Below are 24,988 nucleotides of genomic sequence, written 5' to 3'. Positions count from 1 at the left end.
AAATTAGAAAATTAATTTTTTTCCTAGAAATTCAAATGAAAAAAAAATGCACATCAAAACAGACTCGATCTCAATTGAAAAAATAGCACCTTCAATATAATAAAATAAACGTTGGTAACATATGCCCCAACGAAAGAATTTCATTATTTCTCCTTGACTATTTCCTAAACTTATAGCTAGGTGCCATGTTATAATCCTTGTAAACCCTACAAGCACAAACGACACAGGCATGAACCAAAGCTAAAACCATGTAAGAAGACTCATACTAGAGACTTGGGTGTTAGTAGGTTTGACCATAACATCTCTCTCTCTCTCTCTCTCTAACATATTCTTGCAAGCATATTCATTAATTTCCGTTACATTTACCGGCAGATTGCTGAGTTAAATGACATGTGATAGTTAACGAGTGTAACGCTTTGGAATTCTTATCCTATGCTTGTCATACGTGTATCAGTTTGGGATTTTTAATTACGTTAACTAAATTTAACTAAAACTTTCAGAGGATAAATTTATCACATGTATACCAATTTGGGGTTTTTTGTAGGAAAAACATTAATTTTTGATAAATTTGTCACATCCGTATATGCCAGTTTGAGATTTTTAGTGGCAAAAAAATTAGTTTTGGATAAATTTATCATTAGTTTACCGGTTTATGTCTTTTTTTCAAAAAAAAATAGTTTGGAATAAATGTGTCACATATGTACCAGTTTGAGATTTTTTTTGGATAAAAAATAATTTTGGGTGGATTTGTCACATCGTATACTAGTTTGAGGTTTTTTATAGTCAAAAAATTAGTTTGAGGTAATTTTTTTTTTTTTTTTTTTAAGGAGTTTGAGGTAAATTTTTCATTGGTGCACTAGTTTATGTTTTTTGTGCTAAAAAATATATTGGGGGTAAATTTGTCACATGTATATCAATTTAGGGTTTTTCGTGATATTAACCCCAACGTCCCGAAATGCATTTCTACATGAATTAGAAAAAAAAAATGAGGGAGTCGAGACTTACTTAGAAAGTGCAAGACTCACAATACCTACATAGATTAGAAAAACACGTAACCCAATTTGAGAGAATTTCAAGAGCTAGTAGAAGATCAAGGAATAAACAGAAAATGAAGGGGAGATAGGTTTATATAGGCATTTGAGCAGCCTTAGAAAAACCATTGTTTGCCATAATTCAGAGATATGGAAATTTTCTATCCAAAGGTCGGACAAAGTTTGACTCATCGGCAGCATCCGTTCGCCATCGCGTTGGCATGCTTGCAATCTCTTTTTTTTTCAATATGTGCAATCGAAATTGGGAAATCGCAAACATTCCAACACTAAGAAATATGACCACCTATCTGGAGGGGTGAAAAATTAATTGCCGGGTTCGGATAGCAATATATTTACCAAACGACTCAGTTTGATGTGTTGAGCCCATTTTTCACGTTTAAATGTGTCATTGGCCTTATATTTGGGAGAATTTCAAATAAAAGCATTAAATGGATATTATTTCAAACAAAGACTTGAAGTGTCCTCTTTATTTCAAAGAAGGGCTCGGCGGAGTGTATATTCATCATTTAACTTTTTTCCTTTTTCCTTTTCTATTTTCCCATTTCTTTTTTTTCTTTTTTCCTTTTTTTGGCCCTTCCTTCTCGCCGGTGGTCGGTCTTAAGCGACACCGGCCACCGGCGAGGGCTATTGTCGTCGCAAGGCAGGGCGGCCCGGAGTTGTCTCGCCTAGGTGAGGCCGGCGCCAAATTTGGGCATTGTCCAAAAGCATTTCTTTATTGCTTTTTTCAAGTTACTATTCATTATCTTCTTCCTTTTTCCATCTTCCGATGAAGCGTGCTGCAGGTCTTCAAGTTCACCAAACTAAGCGAGGCCGAGGAGGGTTCGGCAAGACGAGGGCACGAGTGAAGCGAGGGCACAGGGCGAGGCAAGGGTGGCCCTCGCGAACCTTGCCCAAGCGAGTGAAGGTCGGGCTTGCCTGATCTGCTAAGGGTTGCCCTCGCCGGCCATAGGGGAGGTCGGCGCTCATCGGATCTAGGCTCTTTCCTTTTTCTTTCATTTTACTATTCATGATTTTCTTCCTTTTTCCATCTTCTTTGCTGCAATGTATTGCAAGTCTTGAAGTTCACCAAGCTTTGAGATTTTGTCTTCGTTCACAAACCTTCATGCCTCGCCCGGGGTTGTCCTCACCCTTCTCACTTGGCCCTCGCTTGGGTGAGCGGAGGGCAGCCCTCGCCACGCTCAGGCGAGCCCCTCTCCAGTGGCCAACCAGCCGCTAAGAGAGGAAAAAAATAAAAAAAATGAAAGAAGAAAAAGGGAAAGGAAGAAAGAAAAAAGGGAAAAAAAAACTTAAAAAAAGCAAATGACAAAATATCTTTGGTGAGACCCTTCTTTAAAATAATTAAGGCATTTCGGGCCCTTGTTTAAACTAAACTTCACTTCAAATCATTATTTGAGAAAATGATGGCACTTCGGATCGTAATTTGAAATTTTTCCCTTATATTTTGCCGGGTTAACCTTTGGTCAACTCTTCTGACCAAAAAAAAAAAAAAAATTTGGTCAATTCACTATCAACAAAAAAAAAAAAAGGAAAATAAGCTTTCAAATGGTAAAGAAAATTGGATTTTTTTTTTCCATTCTTAGGAATATAAAACATAAGCCTAAGAAGTTTCAAATTCCCATCCAATTTAAAAATATGGGAATAAGACATAATTTAATGCGTTGAATTTTTTTTTTCCATATTCACATTATTAGTGTCTATTTTCATTATCAAGGCGAAATTATTTAGCCCATTAAATCAGTTTGACTGGCAGGTTGCATGACAAGTCATGCACATCTATGATGCTTAGTTTTAGACCATTGAGTCTGGTTAATCACTGCCCTCGTGAAGCTTATACAAGCTTATTTCACATTAGGTCTAAGGCCATATGAGTACTCATTTATTCAATTGCTAGTGAGCAGTGACCAGTCCTAGAATTAAAGTGATCAGTTCAAGTTCATATTTACTTCCAAATAGCTTTTGTTCAACGGGCGAGTACACTTAAGCTGTATTTGGTCGTCAAGTTATAAAGTCGGGGTATGATAGGATACCAAAGCTCTCTTAAATTTCTCAGCAAAGAGGGGAAAAAATGGTTGTCCACTTAATCCTGTTAGGTATAGGTGCTTTCCTTCTAGTTCCGGCATGGATGGCGGGTAGACTTATACTTCTTGGAGGATATTTTGAGTTGAACATCTTTCACTAGGAGTAAGGATTAAGTTAAGATTCTCTTTGAAAATAAGTTTTGTCCCATCTGCTACGAGAGGCCTATCAACCACGGCGCGATTTTACGAGGTTGAATCTGCTAGATTAACAATTCTTTGAGATCAAATTTGACTGCAAATTCGTTTACCGGTGGTCACATATAGATGGGACAACATAGGGTGGTCGCTAAAGAGTGGCCATTATAGGGCAGTTATTGACAAAGGCGATGCTTATCTGCAAATCAAGTCGATTTTCGTTCTTCTATTTTTCATTAGCTCCTAATCTATTATGGGTGGGGTAAAACTATTATACCCTGAGGGCAAGATTAGTTATCTAAGTTATGAGTTATTTAGGCTTTTTTTAAGACTTATCTAGGTATCTCATCCAAAAGAATATCACCAATCGCGAAAAAGATAATTCTTGTCCCACCCGATCTCGTACTCGAGTTGCTAAGCACGCCGTGAAAGTATTGTTTCGTTGGGATTCTTTATGATACGGTCATGCTATTTATTAGGTTGTCCCTTTTAACCTTTGGAATGTAATGAAGTAAGAGAGTATGATACAATAGGCTCAATCCCATGATCGATATTAGTGATCGAATGGCCAATTCATGAAATGATAACAAGTCTCTTGTTCCGCTTTGACTTATCACATACTAAACTTCACGGTTTTGTCCACCTCCTTACAAACAACGGCATATTTTGTTGGAGTTCATTCAGCTATATAATGCGTAAGGTTGAAATTGCAGTACTAAACTAAGCCGTCCCACAAACGTACTCTTATTTCATTTATAGTTTCGCGTATATAAGAATGCTCTTCTTTTGATTTAGAGAGGAATCCGGTCCATTCAAGTCCGATACGCAAGTCCCAAAAGCCTGTTAGGAGCCGGATTTTGTCCGAACCATCTGACCCGACAATTATGCCCCGGACTGCGCATGGATCATCGGACATGGTCCATCAAAATTATGAGCAAGTCGGTGGCTTCGGCGCTGCACAGTTGGCCAGCTCGACACCGCAAATGAGAGCACTGCAACGAGACTTTGTAAAACTCCGTTGCGTATAAAAAGTCTTTTCAACATCCTTGGCAACAAAACACACACACACACACTCTCTGTCTTCTCCGACAAGCGACGCACGAAGCATAAACAGAGAGAGAGAGAGAGAACTGAAGGTGTGTGCTGGTGATAGTTGAGAGAACACCATGTCTCTGGGCTACGCCGAGAAGCTCTCCTACATAGAAGATGTCGGCGACGTTGGAATGCGGGAGTTCTTCGACCCACCCCACGTTTTGCAAGAAAAAGTAGAAAATAAGACTCTCTCTCTAAATCCTCGCTTTTTTCTCTTCTGGGTTTTTCCTTTTCCTTTTCTTGTTTCCGTTCTTCTTCGTTTAGATGAATAATCTCCTGAATCCTTTATCTGGGTCGTGTTTCTTTTGCCCCCTTATGTGATACGATCTATGCCAACGACATGGACGATCCTCCGTGTACGACGAATGTCGTGAATCATCCGTCAATCGCATGTGTTGTTTTATACAGTTTTTTAATTGACTCGACCATCGTTGATGGCATGTGGGCGCATGCGGATGGTGTTGCTCTCTGTTTTCTAATGTTCTTTCGGGTTTGCCGCGTTTGATGTTTCAATGCTGCGAGGGTTTTTGGTAGGATTGAGTGCTGTTCTGACTCGTCAGACCTAATGACTATGCATGCGTGAAATTGGTTATACTTGAATGGTGGTTTAGGTCTTAGATGGCCAATGTACATGGTGAAGTGTACAATTAAACCGCCATGATCATTGTGCTCTTGGAACTTTATTCTGTCTGCAATGATTGCATCGCGATCTGTAGTTTTGTGCTTGGCGGCTCCGAATCACGAAAGTATCACCTTACTCAAGAGTCTCCGCATGAGTAAAACGATTTTGCTCTAGAATCTGTATGTGTCATAGCACTTGTCACCATATCCTTCATCTTTGTGATGATTACGATTAATGTAATGGACAAACATTATGTGTCATAGTTACTGACACTATCAAAATGATTTTGCTCTAGAATCTGTATGGCTTTTTGCTGTGAAGAAACTTGAGTAGGCAACAGCAAAGACTCTCTTCGTTGTTGATGTTACGTCCTTAAGATGATTACGATTAATGTAATGGACAAACATTCATGAGCTCGTGTTTTTTTAGTCCTTGGGATAGTAGCTCACCTTAGTCTAGCATTTGGAAATGCGCTTTCCATTTCTGCACTTCCTGCCATTAGAGAATAGAGGTCTAACTAATTTGATGATTTAGAGTTTTGACGATCCGGAATTCAAATTTAGATCCTCATGAATCTCCTTTAGTCTAATCCTTGGCTGGTTTTGTTATGGCAGATTGAAAGACTTGCAATGACAATAAAAGAGGTTCGGATTCTGCAATTTGTACTCAATAAGATGGTGATAATCATATTTGTTAGCAAGTGAGTAATAATACTTTTCAATTCTCTTGTTCTTGCAGAGTAAGCATCTAGTGGTGTTTACAGGTGCAGGAATATCAACATCTTGTGGTATACCTGATTTTCGAGGTCCAAAGGGAATTTGGACTATGCAGGTGAAAATTAGTAGATATAACATGTAAATCTTGTATTTAAAGGTGAAAGTTCAATTGTTCCTGCCTTGTAATAGAACTTAGGGTTAATAGAAATAATTGATGCATAGATTCAACAGTGTTTTTAAAACTTACTGTCCAAGTGGACATTTAAAATGCAGTTCATTCTCTTAGCAAGACAGTAACTAGGAATTTCAGCAAAAATGAGGAAAAAAGACAAACTAGGAAAAGAATTTCAACTTCTAAGCATGGCGCCATGAACTTTTAAAACATTTATAAAGAGCAAGCTCAAAATTATAGCAGTTTTAGTCAAAGGATCTCATCTAGTCCTACTGTCAAGGTGCCAGATCTCAAGCATTTGATATCTGTGCACGTGGTCTGACATGAGAATCAGTAGAATTAAGATGCTCATTGTAAAAGTCACTCAACAGTTTAGTCATTTTGTTGAAAAGTCTCCATTTGTTGAGTGCAGCGTGAAGGCAAGCCATTGCCCCAAGCTTCACTTCCATTTCATCGAGCTGTACCAAGCATGACGCACATGGCTTTGGTTGAACTTGAGAGGGCTGGCATTTTGAAATTTGTCATTAGTCAGGTAAGGCTAGGTTTTTCATATTTTCACCACTGTATACTTTTCGATAAGCTGTGGCTATGAGAGCTCCTTTTGTTTGGCTAGGATTGGAAATCCTGTATTTTACATAACCATACCATTGAGTCCTTGGGTTCTGAGTTGTTGCTTTACCTTAGCTACTTTAAATGTTCTTAGAGATAACTGGTACCTTAAGATGCTCATTTCAAGTCCCAAGTTTTTTGGTGTTTCATTAGTAATACAGGATCTATCACATAAACCATGGATACTCTCATTTACCGATACCTATTGTTAGTTTGTGGGGATACTGAGCTCTACTTTCTAATTCCATCTTATATTGGAAATCACAAATTCTAGAATGTTGATGGTCTCCACCTTCGGTCTGGAATCCCAAGGGAGAAGCTTGCTGAATTGCATGGAAATTCATTCATGGAGACTTGTCCTTCCTGTGGAGCTGAGTGAGTGATGTATTCCAGTTCCTTTGGGTCCTCGCAGTGAGCTATTTTGCCCCGTGTTTCTATGCGCATTACCTTTTGTCAAAACTTGCTGCATCTACTTTAGTGAGTGCAGAACTGTGTTGTTTGGTACATCAAGTATGATATAACCTAAAAAAATGTAGCCATGAAGATAGGAAACTCCCATGTGCGATGGAGCTCTGTTTTGCTGTGAAAAGCTAGTAAATAATATCTTAGTGGAGCTGAGTGTTTGTTTGCAATACGAATAATTCTGCAGAAGCTCAATAAAATGAAGTCTATCAGTAAAGGCTTCAGAGAATTATGGAAAGTATGGAAACTATAAGATTGCATGTCAATGAGTTGGTCCATCTGTGGAGGGCTAAACTTTCCTGACCTGATTTAAGTCTAGAAGCTTACATTAGTTGAATTAGCATTATAGGCTACAAAGATTAGTAGAAAGACGAGGAATCTATAAATGGCCACTGCAAATTTTAGTAACTTTTCACTTAACATAATTTCCATCCTGTGGAGGTTTTTGCAGCCTGCATTAGTAATTACATCGAAGACGCAAGCTTTGTATCATCTCTTCTTTTTTGCATGTACTTGTCAATTAAGAAGCGTTAGTTTAACATATGAAGGTACTTCCGAGACTTTGAAGTGGAGTCAATAGGACTGAAGGAGACTTCACGTCATTGTTCTGATGCAAATTGTGGAGCAAAGCTTAGAGACACAGTCCTTGATTGGGAGGTATCCATACGACTTATTTACCTTGCATTATTTTATTTCAACTTTTAGTTGAATATTATTCTGCATATGTTTGCTATTAAGAATAACAAGGACAGCAGAGTTGATGAATCTTTTTCCAGAGTTATAGCTGCTTACCTGTGTCCCTTTTTGCTGTTTAATGTTCTCCGTACTTAGTGCATGTTAAAGTTGATAGTTTCATTGAAGAAGAAGTTGAAACAAGTTTTCTTAACAAATTTGGACATGGTGGTATTTCTTTAAGAGTCTATCTGAAAGCTTGTTTTTGTGTTGAAGGACGGTAATACTGAAGAGCATCTACCGTGCTTATTACCGTTGAAATAGATAATACTCATCTTTGGACAGTGACATTAGCTTAGTTCAAACGGCCACCCTACATTGGCATTAACTTGGTTCTTCTTTCTTTCTTTACCCTCCTTTGAAGTGGACTTCTCATTTCATAAGTAGTGTCAGCAATATGTTATCTGTGGAAAGTGTTGTGACCATTTCATGCCACTAGGCACTACAAATATTCCATCTTACTTATCAGTTCTCTTGATGTGGTTTAGAGTAGTCAAAAGGAAACAAGGAGAGAACTTTTTTTTTCTTATTATTAAAACTCTTGGTGCTGAAACCCAGTTTCTGTATTAGGATGCTTTGCCCTCAAAGGAGATGAGCTATGCAGAGAAGCATTGTCGAATGGCTGATGTTGTTTTGTGCTTAGGAACAAGGTAATATTGAGGTTGCCTAGTCAGGGGAACTGTTTATCTAGTTTGGTTACTTGTTAAACATATTTGGAGTTTTAAAGGCGTGGCAGATTGATGAGATTTGTAATAATAATTGTATGCTGGTCTTTCGTCTATAGCATGACCATGATGGATATCAGCTTAGTAGCTAGTATAATTGACATCAGGAGACAGCACATTTAAAAAAAGGTATCCATGTCTTCGATCTCTCCTGTGGGGAAAGGATCAGTTAATGGTTGGTTTACATCAACTCATGGGTCATCTTCAATCAGCAGTATATTTTTTTGCAACATTTGTTTTTCCATTAAAATCTACTTCTTTGGTGTGTCATTGTATTGTTAGTTTTCCTCTTAACTTGTCTAAAGTATGATTGCTCTATGACATATGCAGTCTGCAGATCACTCCTGCATGTAACTTGCCTTTGAAATGTCTACGTGGTGGAGGGAAGATTGTGATTGTAAATCTTCAGGTGCTTCTTCTTTCCAATCAAAGACAAAATAAAGAGCTAGATGACATGCAAAATATGTCAGAAATTATAAAGGATTTTTATTCTTATAGATGCCAGAATCTGGTGAGTAGGTCCTGCATGTTCATTTAATTGCCAATGAAGCAGGACCTCTGCTTGTATATCTAGTTTATCATCCCATATATGGCAGGAATTAAATTGTCAGGAAGTCAGTAAATCAATAATGGTCTGGTCATTATTGTAAGGCAAGGAGTTCAGGTGGTTTCTTGATGACAAATGCTTTTACCATATGATTGTGCTTTTTCCCTCCCAACTGTTAGAAGCTGATGAATCAGGACCAAACCGAGCATAGCCACAAATTTTGAAGTCTTCAAAGGAGAACTTTAGCATTGCCATATTAGTAAATCTTATAGGTCGCAAGCCATGTGAGAAGAGAGGAACAACGATCTGTACTCCTTTCTCATGGAAATTGATCAGTGGATTGGAACTGTATCTTGACTAATCCACTGAATTCTGTGTCAAGTTGTTTGTGTTACTGGGCACCACAAAGGCCATTTCTGTGTATCGTGAGATCTTGCTGCTTTGCATTATCAGACTTTGGCCTTGCTGACTTTTAGAAGCATTCCATCTAGAGATAAATTACACACAGAAACAGACTTGGTGAAAGGAGACGGACAAAATCAAACATACCATCAGTTGTTAGAGAGTTCTAGCATTTCACGCTTATCAACTCTTTAGTGAGCTTATTTATTTCTGTATTGAACACATTGGCAGAAAACTCCAAAGGACAAGAATGCAAGTTTGGTAATCCGCGGACTTGTAGATAAGGTACTAAATCTTCGCTCTTGGGCTCACAGAGATCTCTGTGTCATCATCCTCTATCCTTGTGTAGCCATTATCTGTGCTAATCTAATCTAGATGATCTGTTGGAGCTGTCATCTAGATATTCTATTATTCGTGTACAAGTTCATTTTCACCCACATTGCGAGCCCCATGCAACATTTCCTGGTGTATGTGTCTTGTACTTCCTATTGCATTGGAGAAAAAGTGCCTATGAGTTTTGCGTGCCTCATGGTTACATGATATGAGCATCTGAAACTTTGTCGCATCTTTTAGGCCTCAGTGGTTTGACTTGCTATCTACTCCATAATTTTCTTTAAATTTGAAAGAGCACAGGTTATTGCAGGTGCCGTGAACTTGCTGAATATGCAGATTCCTCCGTTTGTCAGGATTGACTTCATCCAGATTATTTTGACTAAAGCTTTAAGTGCAGGTAGCTATTCATTTTGTGAAACCTAATGACAGTGATGAGTGATGTTATATGCTGCCTTGTCCCTTTATGGTCATTATTCATTCCTAGGTTGGCAGTACTACTAAATTCAACCGTGGAATATGTTTTCATTCAACAGCAAGATAGAACTTCTTTTCCTTTATCTGTATATGTATTTGTTGCATCATTTGCCCTCTTAACTTCGCTAAGTCTGAAATTTCGTACACCATTGTGGAATGACCCCTCAGCTGAGCTTACCATAGCTTTGTGATGAATTTGATGGATTGTTGATACATCATAGACGTCTTCATATGCTAACATTATTATAAGGGGCTATTATTCTGTCACGTTGATTTGTTGGTTGCATAACAGACGAAAAATACATCAACTGGATGCTCAGATTGGCTAGCGTTCATGGGCAGAAAGCTCCGTTGCCATTCATCAAATCAGTCGAGGTAAAATTACGTTAAAAAAATTTGAGTCAAAACTTCTACCTCTGTAAATATTTCCTATTTCTGGCGAAGTCAGAGAAAATTATGCTCTTTGAAAAATTGGTTCGCAGACTACCCATTTATTTATACTTGCTTGTGTTGATTATTTTTTATATAGAAAAAATCTTCTATGGGTATGATCTATTCTAGTTGACATAAGCATATGTGGAGTTGAATTGCAGAAGTTTCTGGGAGGGCCTATGCATGTAATTGTTTAGTTTTTGAGATGGTGACTGTGCTTCCACTTGCTTCTTTCGTGGTGGTCTATGTTGATGATATTTTCAACCTTAAACAAATTTTTTTCTTTTTGCTTTGTTCTTAAACTATCGATGTCTTTAAATACTCTGTTAATTAGTTATCGACTCGTATCTGAGTATAGCTAGAGTGGGGTTTCTATCAAGTTGGGACTCTCTGAAATTGGACAGTTTCGATGCCCTTCTGAAGTCTTATCACAGCTTGACTTATGAATGTACTTTTAACATTCCAGATTACTTTTTTGGATGAGGAAAAATACAAAGCAGCTGTTCTTCATGAGCAGCCATTCCTGCTGAAAAGGTAAGATTTTGGAAATGTTAATGACTTTTTCTGCTTTCCATGAAAAATGAGAAAACCTTCATAGATAATGTTTCATGGTGATGGCCAACATGGTAGGGGGCCATTTTCATTTGCAAATTAAAAGAGATCTTGTACTTTACTCTGTTAGAGCAGTTTGTCACTTTTATTTTTCTATTTATCTTCGTTTTTTTTTTTTTTTTTCGGGGTGGGGGGGGAGGAGGGGGAGGGGAGGGAAGAAGGAAGAGAGAGTAAGTTGCCTTCTTATGTGCAAAAAAGTGAGTTAAGCAAAGAAAGGATTCAAGGTTGCTTTTCTTTGAGTGGCAACAATGCGACAGCAATGCGAGTTAAGTATTTATAGATGAGGGACCTGAGGTGTTCTTTTTCTGACCAATCGTTGATCCAGAGACATGGTTCACTCTGTTAACCTGAGTTCATATAGTTGTCCTCTTCTAATGCTTATGTATAAATCAGAGTGGCGATTGCTAAACTCATCAAACAACTGAAGAGATTTGCTCTTGATTTTAGAAAATATTACCTGAATTATAATAAAACCTGAGAGCTTGATCACTTTGATTGGCGTTCTCTAGATTTAATGAGCATTGTGATAGAGCACGAACAAATCATGAGTTCCTTAAGGTACTTTACCTGAAATCACACTTATATCTGTGGCAAGGGGACTGATTAGTGCTAAGCATGGATATTTCTCAAAAGAGTGCAAGATGTGTTGACATAGCTCCTTGTTCTTTGATTCTCTTGACTTTATTCTTTACATATGTGCAGGAGAACAGAGAGGACAAAAGTATTTGAGATGGTCTTGAAAATTGATTTCTCTGATGGCTGCGGCTGTCTGTGCACCCAGATTAATATCCCTTTTGATCCTAATGTAAGAATCTTGAGCAGCTTCGCTAACATCTTTTTATTAGCTATAACTGTCATCATTGTCAATTTAAAGGTTTTGACTGCGAAAATGAGTCTTTGAAGCAGGCTCCCATCTTTTTTTCCTCAGGTCGTCAATTACGTTCCAAAGTGATTCTATTGGGTCATGTAGTAGAAGCCGATGTCCTCGTGTCGCTGTCCTATAAATATTTGTCTTGAATTGCCTGATTTAACATTCTGGTTCCAATGAAATCTTGCATGCTTGGTGATCAAAAAGAAATAAAAGGAAGAATCTCCCTTGCTCATATCAAAGTGGAAAAAGAAACAGTGAGCTCTTTTCTCGCAAGCTCTTTGTCTAGTAGGGTCACCATCTTATCAGGATCAGCGACCTAACGGCATAAGTTTCAGTCACACGGAAAATATGATACCCGTCCTCACTCTCTTGTTAACGGCACCGTAGTAACAACTGATCACCTCGCAGGTTTCAACTGATTGCTCTCCTCCCGATAAGGACGCAATACTTCAGAAGCTCAGAGATACAGCGATTCAAGGCCTGTGCTGCGGTCAGAATGCCACCATAGGAAAGAAAATCAAGCCGGCCCCAAATGGCGAGACCACCACGTTTGCCGTCGTCACCAACATCGTCATCCACAGTAAAGCCTCCAAGGCATTTGAAATCGAGGCAATAAGCAACGGGGACATCAGGAGGCAGAAAAGAAGCGTGAGGAGCGGCAACAGATCCTCTCGGAAGCGATCTAAGACATGAGGATCGAACTAAACATTAGCCATTCTTTTGGGGGGAACAGACAAGAGACTGGCTCTTGGGATTTGTAAATATGGCTTCCTTCGGAACTGACCTGACCAGGTAAGTGCATGGGATATGACTGAGTGAATTTTGTTAGATACTGCACTCAGCCTTTGCTTGCTCTGTAAATGATCCTTTTGGGCATGGCCAGATTGACCGTTTGGCCTACTACTGATTTACACCAATACTCTCTTCTACAAAATAGCGAAGGGGGCCTTCTAGTTTGTTCGGTTAAGTGTCATATGCGATTCAACATTAGACAGATAATGTTTCGAATCATTGCAATAGTGTTTTTGATTATGTAGTTAGGTGATTTTCCTTGTTTTTCTGTAGCATCCATGATGTTATGGAGCGTCTGTCGATCTAATCCAGCTTTGCGCTTCCTAACAATTCAAGGAGGAATTCCACTCGATCGGACGTCAACAGTACATGTGCATGGAGTACACGCGTCAGCTCGTTTTAGACTTCTACAGCGTCAATAGATGTATCACTAAGGTAGTTGGATATCCTGATACCTAGAAGTGTGCATGGTCCAGGGCCGATCTGGCCCGGACCATGGAATCGGGGACTGGACCGGTAGTCCAATCCCCAAATTTTTCGGGACCGAGACCGGCAGTCCGGTCCGGTCCCAATAGGCCCGCTAACATCATCTACTTTTAGAAATCTAGCCTTTGGATCTAAATAAACAACTTCCAATCTCAATCATCCAATCTAATAAAACATACATGATCATTGTACAATCATCATATGAATACTTATAATCTTAAAATAATGAGAAATGACTAAATTAGGAAGAAAAACGCTTAAAACAACTGAAACATGATTATGTTTTTGCATCATTTTGCTCGTGTTAAAAAGAATTAAGCTTAAAGTGGGATTACACTTGTACTTCACTAAATCCAAGTGCGAATAAAATATATATTTTTCTGCTGGACACTCACTCCTCTCCTCTCACTCGACTCTCGAGTCTCACCTTCGCAACGTAGCTCTCGGCTCTTGCTCCTCTCGCCTTCGCATCTCCGTCGCTCCTCTTGCTTTCCCCATCTTTGTAGATATGCGATCTCCGATTGTGTTTTGTCTTGACTCAATCTATGTTTTATCTTAATTATATTATACAACAAGCATCCCCTCTACACAGAGAAATTGCTTATATATATTTTGGGCGGTCCGATCCCCGGTCCCAATTGGGACCGGGGATCGGACCGCTCCCCTCAAGAACAGGACCAATCTAGCCGGTGCGGTCCGGTTTGCTCACCTCTATTGATACCCGACCAAGCTAGTTCACCTTGCTAGGTTCACGACTAGTTATTGCGTGTTCACCGGCAGAAATCTTATTACATGGAAGAGCAAATAATAAAATATTTTAGCTTGTTTTAGACTTCTTGTACGTGAATAGGTATGCAGCCTTGTTGGTAAAAGGATTGAGAGGGTGGATAAGTTAGTATCATAGAAGTGCATGATTCGACTCCCGTGTTCTCTAAAGAGGCGAAGCAAACATCCGACATGATACTTTAATAATAGGTGTAGGGTTCAATTCCCGTGCTCTCTAAAGGGGCAAAGTAAAAATCTGACATAGTACTTTAATCTTTAAAATCTAAGATGTGTTCATTTAAGTTCTAAAATTTATCACGAGAGTGCAATTAAGTTCTAAAACTTGAAAAAAGTGCATGTAAGTCTTAAAACTTGACATATTAGTACAATCGAGTCCTTCCATTAACTTTGTCTACTTTGGCAAACGAAAAATGTTGCCGGGCCTTTTTAAATATTTTCTCCTCTACGTGGTGATGACATGGCTAAAACGACGTCGTTTTGGCAAAAATTTAATCTTTCAACATAATTTTTATTTAGATTAATTAAAAAAATAAGCTAAAATAAAGGAAGATGAAGAGCGCAGAACCAGAACAGCGGCAAGGGCTCTGCCGCTGCCCCACGTCCGCCGGAAAGGGGCGAGGGTCGCCGGTGGCGGGGGTATCATCATCATCATCAACGGCCAGAACTGCGGCATTTTCACTTCTATTCAATTTCAAGGTCCGATCTTGTAACCCTTCACCTTATCGATCCAGCGCAGGAAGGAGTTCTCGGAGTTCCACAACCCGAGGAAGCCATGCTCCTTGCTCTTGTTCATGCAGTCCAATAACCCCGCCCCGTCGAACATCATCATGTCTACGAACCACCACAGTCCGACATCCTCCAGCTTAGCCTGGTCTCCGGCAGCCGGTTCTCCTTCGCGATCTGCCTCCACACCCTCTCCTTCCCCTTCATCGCCTCCGTAAGCTTCAGCCCTCACCGCTCTCGTCGAATCCATGCCGCTCGCCGCTCTCGTCGAATCTGTGCGCCTCGATCCCATGCTGCTCCGCCAGCACCTTCAAGAAGTGGTTCCACTTGAACGCGTCGCCGTTGCTGCAGTTGAAGGCCTCGTTCCGGGCGTATGGGTGGACCGATGGAGCGGGGTTAGTGGACAAAACTGGGCGAGTGCAGGGGCTCGGCGATCCCTGCCAACCACCTCCTCACCAACGCCGGCTCTTTCCCGCGGAGGTGGGGCGGCCGCCAAAATAGCGTAAAAATTAGATTTTGGCCAAAACGATTAAACACGTCGTTGCCACACAAGAAAGAAAAAAAATTTAAAAAAAAAAAAAAAGCCACGTCAGCATTTTTCTTTAGCCAATTTGATTGCACTTTTTGTAAATTTTAAAACTCAATTATATTTTCATGATAAGTTTTAGGATTTCTAATGAATATATCCCTTAAAATCCTATTTTTAACATGTGAACACACACGGCTTTCTGTCGATCTTTTATCTTATTGAAATATTTTTTATTGGTTAATTATTTCAAACAATACAAATAATCATTTTTAAAAAATTATTTTTAAATTATCTATTTTTATAAAACAAACGGAGCCTAAATCTTCCCGAAAGTTCAAATCGGATGCTTCAAATTAAAAGAAATCTGAAAAGCTGTGGTCGAAAATGAGAGTGCCTGGTGAAAATTTTCAATGGGCTTTGAACTCAAAGCCCAAGCAACTGATGGTCAAACTGGACCGCCTGGGCCCAGTAGCATACTACGTCTCCGACCCGACCCGGTTCTGAAAGCTGACCGATACACCGTCTTCCCCAAAATTTTTCAAAATCTGTACTCGCGCTCATCTACACCGCTCGAGAGAATCCATCTGCGTCGTTCGCTCAGAAATCCCCCCAAGAACACGACCCTGCATCTCTCCCATCTCCTCTCTTCGAACTCACTGCATCGGTTCTCGTGGTTCATGGCGGACTCGTGAAAGATGTCGGCGATGGAGAAGCTATTCGCGCAGATTTTCGAGAGGAGGAACTGGATCGTCGACCAAGTCAGGCACCAGACTCGTCTCTTCGATCAACACCTCGCCTCCACTCTCCTCATCGACGGAGTCGCCCCTCCTCCCTGGCTCCTCCGCTCGCAGCCGTCCTCGGTTCCCAAAGGTACTCGGAGAACTTCGGAAGCGACTGTTTTCCATATGCCTGAGTTAGTGTCGTCGACGATTCGGTCGGAGTTTGATAAACCAGCACTGGATTTGCTCGTGTCCTACTGTTTGGAACATAATAAAATGCTAATAATCTGCACGGAAGTTGCATTTCTCAGGTTTTGATTTCAAATGCCTATGTGCTTTTGTTCGTTTGAAATGCTTTAGTTGCCACTTGCTCCTATAATTTAGTTTTCTCCCTCATTTTCTGCTTTGGATCAATGCATCCACGATGAGCCAAGCTTGAGTGACGATTGCTGGAGTTGATTAATGAACTGGATTGATTCAAAGTCATGCCCCTGAATTTTGATGCTTCTATGAGTCCTTTATCCTCTAATGCTGCTGCGGCATTAGTGTGATGCTTTTGTTCTGTAACCGATTGTCTGTGTATAATTGGGAAATGTTCAATGCGGGTGGATGTAATGACATGTAATGATGCACTATCACTTTTGATAAAGCACTTGGTCATTCATGGTACAATGTGTTTGGCCCTGATGGTTGTGGCCAATGGACCTATAGTCCCTAGCTTGAATTTACATTCACTGTCGTGTCCTTGCAGAATTTCGGAGAGAAGAGCTTATCACAGAACTTTTGGAACCGCAACTACAATTTTCAGTTCCTTACTCCATTGGTCACTGTCCTGTTTATGATAAACCCGTGCTTACAGTTGACACGAGAGGGTTTCCAGCTGATTTATGTGCATATCTTGGCACTTTGCAAGAAACAGGTGAAGCAAGCAGTAAGTTGCCTTTGTTGCATGAAAATCCTAAACATGACACTAGTTTTGTCCTAAATGGTGCTTTGGAGGCAGATCCTAACATTAGGTCCCCTCAACATCAAAGGGACATGATAATTTCAGAATATTATCATGATCTAGATCAGTCACTGGCAAGGGTCCAGAGATCCAAGTCGAGGCAAAAGGCTCTTGAGCTCCGGAACAGTGCAAAGGCATCTGGAAATTGTTTACGTCAAAAAGATCCTATTGTTAACCCCAGCAGATCTGCTGTTTCTGGGGTTGCCCCTCAACTGTCTGAAAATGTATTTTCTGCAGAGCTGGTCAAGCCTTCTCATGCCAGTTCTCACATCAATTCAACAAAAGAAACACAGATGGTCTACTTCAATAGCAAGGAAAAGGGCAGCAAAACCAGCAGCGGTAGAGCCATGAGATCCTTGGTATCTGGAAGCTGTCCAAATGGATTATTGGAAATGGATGCTCCTTGCAGTATTGATCTTGAAGTTCAAAGGCAGAGTGAAGGGGATAGAGGAGATTCTTCGAGAAAGGAAAAGGAAAGCAACATTCGGTGTAGGGAAATAACAAGACCTCATAAGTCAACTGAAAACTGTCCTATGAATGAAGCTTTGAAGTCCAATAGTTCCTTCCCTGTTGGAAAGATCAGTGGTATGGATAAGCTAATGCAACCTGTGAGCCAGGTTGACAACTCTGTGGAGTTGAATGGAAGTGGCAGCATACATGGACTGGAAAGCAGAGATTGCCAAATCAATGGACATCAAACAACTGTTGATTGTGGTGAAATCTCCCAGTTGAGATGTTATTCCCATCAACCTAATCGTGAGGAACTTCCAGGATTGGAGATGTCTTCTGATCCAGGTGATGTGAAGATGGCTGGCTCTTCAGGAAAACCAGTGCAATCTCCTCAAGATGATGATTGTGGTAATGGCAATGCATTAGTAACTGACAACTTCTTGTTTTCAGGTTGTTCTGTCAATCAGTTGGGTTCTACCCATTCTGACCAGCTTATCACAAGCTCTACCCATAACCTCCCAAAAGCACACAGTACTACACCAAATGCCCTGTCCAACTTGTGCAATAATTTTGATCCAGAAAAATGTGCTACAGATGCCGCTCAATCTTCAGTTGCATTTGAAAAGCCGCCTGAAGGATCCCCTTTTGGCATTCCATCTAACATTGATCCTGCTGATTTGAATAATGTGCCAGAAGCATTAGCCTCAAGCCTTTGCTCTGATTCTAACATTCATTTAAAGCCCAAGCAGCTTGACTTCGATGATGCCGGAGAGAATGGGTGCTGCTTGAATAATGTTCCTGGAGCTGTGTTAGAAGAAAGTGTCGAGGACACAGTGCAAGGTAAAGGGCTGGACACCTCATGGAAGCAGGAAAAAGAGCTTTGAAGAACTTGGATCTACTGGACATTTATCAAAAAACACCCTTGACAAGATAGGTCCGACAAACACATGCCTAGGACAGGATGATGAGACAGTAGTGAGTGAAACATGTGGAAATGACAATGATGTCATTCCTAATTATCCCCTACGAGGGAAGACATCCAGGATGTCTTCCATTGATCATTCAATTAATTTGTCTGCCGCCTGTAAAAGTTTTCCATGCACATTAAATGATGGAGAGTATTCTTCATTGTCCGGTTTGAAATCAAATAGCATAATGAATACTTCCCATGAGAAGAATACTAGAGAGTTTGATGCAGCAGAATCAACTGAAGTGGAACTTGGTCATCATAAACTAGACCCTGATTCTTATGGTGACCAAGTAATGCCAACAGAACTAATTAGTTCCATGACTACCGGCACTCCTCAATTTGCTCCAATTTTGGAGAATGTAGCTTGTTTCAAATGTTCTGACCATCAAAGTGTCAAGACATTACTGGTACAGTCCGAAGGCAATGGTTTTGCAAATTCATCGCCTCAGCTTGGTAAATCAACTGAGCTATCACCTGCTTCATTGAGCTTGCAGATCAATCCGTTGCACGGCACTTACGGAAATTGTGGAAAAAGAAAGGCAATCAGGGCAGAGGACGATGAAAAGAATCACATTAGTTCTAAGAAAGGGTCTAAAGTTGATAGCAGCCTCAATAATCTGATGCAGCATAATGCTAAGCATGATGTGATTGAAGCATTTGAAACTCTGCAGATGCAGCAAATTCCAGAGGTACTCAATTTTCCATTTCCAGTTACAAACTTTTTATTGTAGTCCTCTACTATTTGGAGAAGATTGGTGAACATATATAGCACATGTACCTCGTAGATAAAAGCTGCTTTTAAAGGGTTGTGGGGAAGGTTGATTACAATCATCTATTGACTGTCTTTATGATGATCAACATGGCTGGCCTGTGTGCAATTAGTGATAATAGGTCAGTTTCAGTTGATGACAGGGTCCTAGATTTAGTAGTTCATTCTGTTATGCTTGTAATTGGACCCATAAGTATTTTTTGGTACGGACAGCTCCATCTTATGTGCTATTTGTGTTTCCACCTCCATACCACAAAAAAAAAAAAAAAAACTTCTTCTGAGAGTGAAACCATCAAGTTAGGATAGCTCCAGAGAAAGCTCACGACTAAAGTCTTTGTGTTACAACAAGGTTTTGCTTAAAAACATCGGATAATGTTTGGGGATTGTAGATCTATGTCAGATAGTATTGTAAAATATTGGAATAACTAAAGTTAGTTAATTGATGCCAGCACAAGAAAAATACATCTTTCACCTCATAGCAGCAATTTTTTAATATATAAAACACTTAAACCTGCTTTGCAGAGCAGTCTCTGCATCAACGATTTAGTTCACAATTTGCATCCACACTAAATGCATGCACAGTTATGGAGCTGTATTACTGCATTTGCTGCGCTATGCTTGTATGATGCAAAATGGTGCTGTAAATGTTTTGATCATTTTGTCTCACAGGGTGTTGAAGGGCAACATGAAAATACAGGTGCTCATTTGGTGCATGAAAACCATGGACAGACTCACTCAAATATTTCTGGTCTGTCTGATATTGGATCTGTAGCAAGAATCGAAGGCACCATAGATAAGGAAGGTCAATGCGTGACTGAGGATACTTTCAATCAGACAGATGAAGAACATTTAGCTTGTTCGGAAAGACCTGAAAAGAATAGAGAAGCTCATAACCAAGGGAAATATGAGTGTCCTTACCACTCACCTGGTTGCCAATCCATGGAGCAAGTCGGAAAGGATCAAATAATGCCTGTTTTTGAGGGATTTTTCATGCCGACTGATGATGAAACTTCATTTTCTGATGATGGATTTCGCTTTGAGATGCCAGATGTTCTAGATGGTATTACTGAACATGCTAGTGCGCAAAAGCTGCTTTCCAAATCTGCTTCTGTGCGTACACCATTGTCACATTTCTCCACCGCATACAAGCTGCATAAGGCACCAAACTTGTACAAGTCAGTTCCAAACGGTCTTCTTGAATATATGGACAGCGGGAGCACGTTCTCTCTGAATGAGTGTAATGGGGTGAACAGCTTCTTGAACAAGGAAGTTGAGCAGGCTCCTTATGGAAGGTCTCACTCTGATTGCCTTCCTCTTTCATATGCTGAATCTGCCGGATATCAGAAGAAAACCTACACATCTCCTGTCGGGAAGTTGTGGGATATAATTGCCTCTAAGTCTGGAAGTTCAAAGGAGAAAAGAAGCTTAAATCCTGAGCTTCCCTGCATTAGTGAAGAAAATGAGAATGTAGATGAGGTAGCTGATACATCACAAGAGGGCATTGATTTAGATGTTAGAACAAGTGCAGCAAATAGAAAACCACTTGATGATATTACAGAAGATCCTAATTGTCCTGCTTCAGTTTCTGATACAGAGAATGAGATGACAAGATGTAGTCTAGATTCCATCAGAACAGAAATTAGCTTTGCTGGGACTCATAGAAAGGATAAACCGAAGCCTGGGAAGCGGGAAAGCAGCAAGAGGCATAGGGCGAAGGACAGTACAACCATGCCAAAAGGGCTGAACAGAGCGAAGTGGCCAGCGGAAGTGCCTAATAACAGGTTTAGTAAGCCCAAAGCCAGCCTCAGGAAAGGTGGCCCTGGCATCTCAGAAATGGACTCTAAACGTGACAACATTGTGTCTCATATGACTTCATTCTTACCACTTGTTCCACAAAAACAAACAGTTGCACCTTTCACAGGTACGACCACATCTTTTGCTACAAGTTCTCCCTATTAAGACATTTGAGAGTGCTTTGGGTAAATGTCATACTGCTTTTTGCACGTCAAGAGGTCTGTTGCTTTTCCTGGATTCCTTGTTGGAAATTTGTGATGCTGAAATTTTTATGGTTCTAGATTTCTCTCACATACCGTCGCTGGACTCAAATAGTTCAGTAGATTTACTTCTCGTTCTCTCAATTTTTCCAGTTACTTTATCAAATTAGAGGAGCTGAATTTGATGTTTGAAATCTGTTTCACTGATGGTGGATGAAGATGGGATTTGTTATCTTATTTCTTTGAAGTGATAGCTGTTTGCTTCATGAAGAAACTTTAGATGAGTGCAGGCTTTCATCAGAATAAGCGATTGGTTGCTTTTGGCTTTATGCTGTATGTGTACATAAGATAAGTCTATACTGGATTTTGTTGCCAATCATTTAGTTTAAGACTTCTTATCTTTAATAGGGAAGAGGGACATTAAAGTGAGATCTCTTGAGGCTGCTGAAGCTACAAAACGTCAAGCAGAAAAGAAAGAGATTGAACGTAAAACGAAGAAGGAAGCATTGAAACTTGAACGGGCAAGAGTACAGAAGGAAAACATGAGACAATTGGAGCTTCAAAGGAGAAGGAAAGAAGAAGAGCATAAGAAAAAATTGGCTGATATTGCCATGAAGAAAAGGCAGAGGGAAGAAGAAGAGAGGAGGGAGAAGGAAAGAAAAAGAAAACGTGTTGAAGGTGCTCGGAGGAATCAAGAGAACCAAGATATGCCCATAAAAAATGAGCAGCAAGGACCAAAATATCATGCTGCAGTATGATCTATATATTGCTATCTTACTATCTGTTTTTTTCCTTTTGTTAGTCCTCATGGTAGCATTGACCTCACGTGTGTTTCGGGATGGATTGTTTCAGGAGAAAGGAACATTTGAGACAGAGAAAAGAGTTGCTTTTCCAGAGAAGATACTGGAGAGTGAAGCTGAACTTGACCAGGGCTTAGGCTCTAATCCCTGCACAACTGAAAGAATTTGTGTAGATGGAACAAATAAGGTATAATTTCTGTTTGGGCTTTCTTTGAATAAATAAACTAAGTTCAGTCATTGATCAATTGCCTAAAATGAGAAAATAAGTTGAAGCAAAGAGCCAAGAGAGGGGGACTTGAAGGTGAATTTAATATGGAAATACGTGGGACTTTTCTTGCCATGTGTGATTTCTATTTTCATCAGAATAACTGTAGGAAAAATTAATATCTCTACTCCTTGCACTTGCAGTATTTAATAAGCAAGTAATAGAAAAATCTCGCCCTAAATGCAGCTTTGCAGTCCTTTTTGATAGACTGTAAAGAAAATTTATAATTGTATGACAGCAGAAATAGCAGGAGTAGCTTTAACTTCCACATCATCTGAATTCCTGTGTGGGTAGTTGTCTCATACCACAAATAGGATGACTTTGATTGATTATAGAATGATATTCTTAATGTCTCCTTAATCTGTTTAATTGTGCTTTCTGGCATGGTATTAGAATAGCTACACTTGAAATGTAGTTGGCAATGATTTTGTCCAACAAACTTTCTAAGTGGTTATTCCATGACTAAGGCCTTCGTCCTTGCCTTGTTGTGTCGTTTTACTGAAATTGTCAGTAATGCTAGCTGTAAACGTCAAAAGTTTTCTCTTCTTATTGTCAATAGCTTGTGCCCAATGCATTTTCAAGTAAATAGCCTGTACTCAGTTGTATAAGGAACTTCTAGAGAGATGAGGGTTTCTAAGATCTGCTGAAGGAAATTGCTTGCCTGGACTCTTTCATGCTAAGAGTTGCTTATCATCCAGGCAACAAGCATTTTGCAAAGAGCAACAGTTATTGAGGACAGTGTCAGCGATGGCAATCAAGAACAATCATACGAGATTTCACCCTACAAATGTTCGGATGATGAAGACGAAAACGAAGACGAAGAGGAAGACGATACACCCAATGACAAATTTGTACCATCATGGGCAAGGTCAGTTGACTCATTATGTTGTACCAATTTAACACTCTTTTGAGAGCACAAAAAGCAGGCAACATGGGATTTGGTGCTGAAACTGCTGCAGTGTTTCTTCTTGATCCTTGTTGTCACCTTACTAGCCATGTATCATATGTTGATTTCCCAGGATAGGTAGAGCCCACTCGTAAGCACCTAAATAGCTTTTATGTCTTTCTGCAAGCTGGAAATCGTATCTATACCTTATGCTTCTCTTTTGCAGTAAAAGTCGTATTGCGCGGGCAATTTCCTTTCTCAACAAAGAGTGGATCCAGATGTAATTTTTCCCCTAGATAGCTTTTGTAGTATATCTGAAGGTTGGTTGGGCTACAGACTCTTATCTATCAAACAGTAACTGCTAATTTAATGACTAACTTTAAATAACCATGCAGTTGTCAAGCCTCGGAAGTTTCAGATACAATAGGGAGCATGCGACTTGCCAAATGACTCCGCAATGGGATCTAGTCGCACTTTGTACATTTTGCTCGCGAGACAAATGGTAACATATTCTCAATTGGCAGGTCATATTTAGTAGTTATACATTCTTTGGCAGTCGATCTTAAGTTTCCAATTTCTTCTCTTATGAACCGTTGCTGAACTTGATGACTCGACCCTTCCCTTATCTAGAGTCAGCCAACCTTTGATCCTTTCAGCTGCTGAGATTTTGTGCCCCTCAATTATCTTTATATAGTGAATTCGACCAATTAAACAGCTGCCTTGTTAATGTGGGTAGCAGCTCCCTTAGATACTTTCTCGTCACATGAATCAGACCTGTTTAGGAATGTTTCTCTCAGTGTGCAGCATGAGCACAGTGATGACCAATGAGTAATGACGTTGCAGATAAAACAAATCCTTGGATTCCGAAGAGTTTATGCTTATTGCCGTTTTTGTTCCCTTTGTGCAGCAGAACGGTGGAATTATAATACTTTCTCAAGATTCCAATTCGAGGACTCTAGATTTCTCAGGGTGGGCGAGTTCCTGAAGACGTTCTTGGCATGGCAAGTATGTATGTACACAATGTCATCCATGGCCTACTGTAGTACAGCTAAAAGCCCCCATAGTTGAGTAAAATCTCTTTACGTTAAATGCGTGTCTGAGAATCTCTCTCTCTCTCTCTCTCTCTCTCTCTCTCTCTCTCTCTCTCGCTTCTAGAATCCAAGATCAGAAAATGTGAAGAGTACTTTCTTTTTTTTTTGATAGCTTCATGGCGAATAATTAGGTAAGGATAAGAAATTAATCCCCAGCTTGAGAAGATGCAATTGCTCTCATGTTACGTGGTTCTGACTGAGAAATGATGTGGGGGCAATCCTTTGAGGGTTAAGAAAGTCAAATGATACATGTGTCTCCTAAGAAGCATGAGATAAAAAGTGCAAAAAAAAAAACCAAAAGACTTTGTGATTGATTTAAAGAAAATGAATCTGACACTCGGTCAAAGTTTCAGTGCAGGAATTCTTATTATTAGAATTATTTGTTTTGGGTGTAAATCGCTCTTTGGATTCCAACGGCTCTCTCTAATGGACCGTACGGCAATCGCATGGGTTGATTCGGTCACATGACGTGGTCGGTGGTCGGATGACGACACTTCCTGTTCTTATAATGCCGTTGGGATTCCTCATCCGCCCGCACATTCCCAGCCGTCCGATCCCCGAAGCTTCATTCATTTCATTAGATTCTCCGAAGAAATGATTTTTATTTATGGTAATCAGTTTACCATCGGAAAGAACGGTATGCGCGTGTCACGTTC

The 24,988-nt window shown here is 40.0% G+C and overlaps 3 protein-coding genes across 7 annotated transcripts; all 3 read left to right on the top strand.

Annotated features, from left to right (window-relative positions):
* Positions 1–4,178: 4,178 nt before the first annotated feature.
* LOC115726127 (NAD-dependent protein deacetylase SRT1) lies at positions 4,179–13,035 on the top strand. Its single transcript, XM_030655862.2, has 14 exons — positions 4,179–4,530; positions 5,594–5,623; positions 5,718–5,810; positions 6,280–6,399; positions 6,751–6,851; positions 7,487–7,595; positions 8,241–8,320; positions 8,726–8,804; positions 9,576–9,629; positions 9,978–10,074; positions 10,444–10,526; positions 11,050–11,117; positions 11,898–12,000; positions 12,475–13,035. Exons 1-14 carry the CDS (start codon positions 4,432–4,434, stop codon positions 12,757–12,759), a joined length of 1,401 nt encoding a protein of 466 aa, XP_030511722.2. The 5' UTR covers positions 4,179–4,431; the 3' UTR covers positions 12,760–13,035.
* A 2,920-nt stretch (positions 13,036–15,955) lies between these two features.
* LOC125313916 lies at positions 15,956–18,448 on the top strand. 2 transcript variants are annotated; one of them, XM_048275122.1, is made up of 3 exons: positions 15,956–16,252; positions 16,853–17,032; positions 17,345–18,448. In XM_048275122.1, the coding sequence occupies exons 1-3, from the start codon at positions 16,078–16,080 to the stop codon at positions 18,439–18,441; spliced, it is 1,452 nt and encodes a 483-aa protein (XP_048131079.1). In that variant the 5' UTR covers positions 15,956–16,077; the 3' UTR covers positions 18,442–18,448. The 2 variants fall into 2 exon arrangements, with proteins under 2 accessions (XP_048131079.1, XP_048131078.1); XM_048275121.1 differs by having other exon boundaries at positions 16,853–18,448.
* A 153-nt stretch (positions 18,449–18,601) lies between these two features.
* LOC115726125 lies at positions 18,602–24,374 on the top strand. Of its 4 annotated transcripts, none has more exons than XR_004013503.2 (8): positions 18,602–19,216; positions 19,966–21,217; positions 21,699–22,042; positions 22,143–22,277; positions 23,054–23,223; positions 23,468–23,561; positions 23,637–23,743; positions 24,152–24,374. XR_004013503.2 is itself a non-coding variant. In XM_030655857.2 (7 exons), the coding sequence occupies exons 1-6, from the start codon at positions 18,602–18,604 to the stop codon at positions 23,523–23,525; spliced, it is 2,574 nt and encodes an 857-aa protein (XP_030511717.2). In that variant the 3' UTR covers positions 23,526–23,561; positions 23,637–24,132. The 4 variants fall into 4 exon arrangements, 1 of the variants encoding a protein (XP_030511717.2); XR_004013502.2 differs by having other exon boundaries at positions 24,149–24,374; XR_007197624.1 differs by having other exon boundaries at positions 23,637–23,765.
* The last annotated feature ends 614 nt before the right edge of the window (positions 24,375–24,988 follow it).

Source organism: Rhodamnia argentea, chromosome 2 (assembly GCF_020921035.1).
Source record: "Rhodamnia argentea isolate NSW1041297 chromosome 2, ASM2092103v1, whole genome shotgun sequence".
Taxonomy (NCBI): Eukaryota; Viridiplantae; Streptophyta; class Magnoliopsida; order Myrtales; family Myrtaceae; genus Rhodamnia; species Rhodamnia argentea.
The sequence above is the reverse complement of the archived record's forward strand: the minus strand, read 5'-3'. Positions and strand labels throughout refer to the sequence as shown.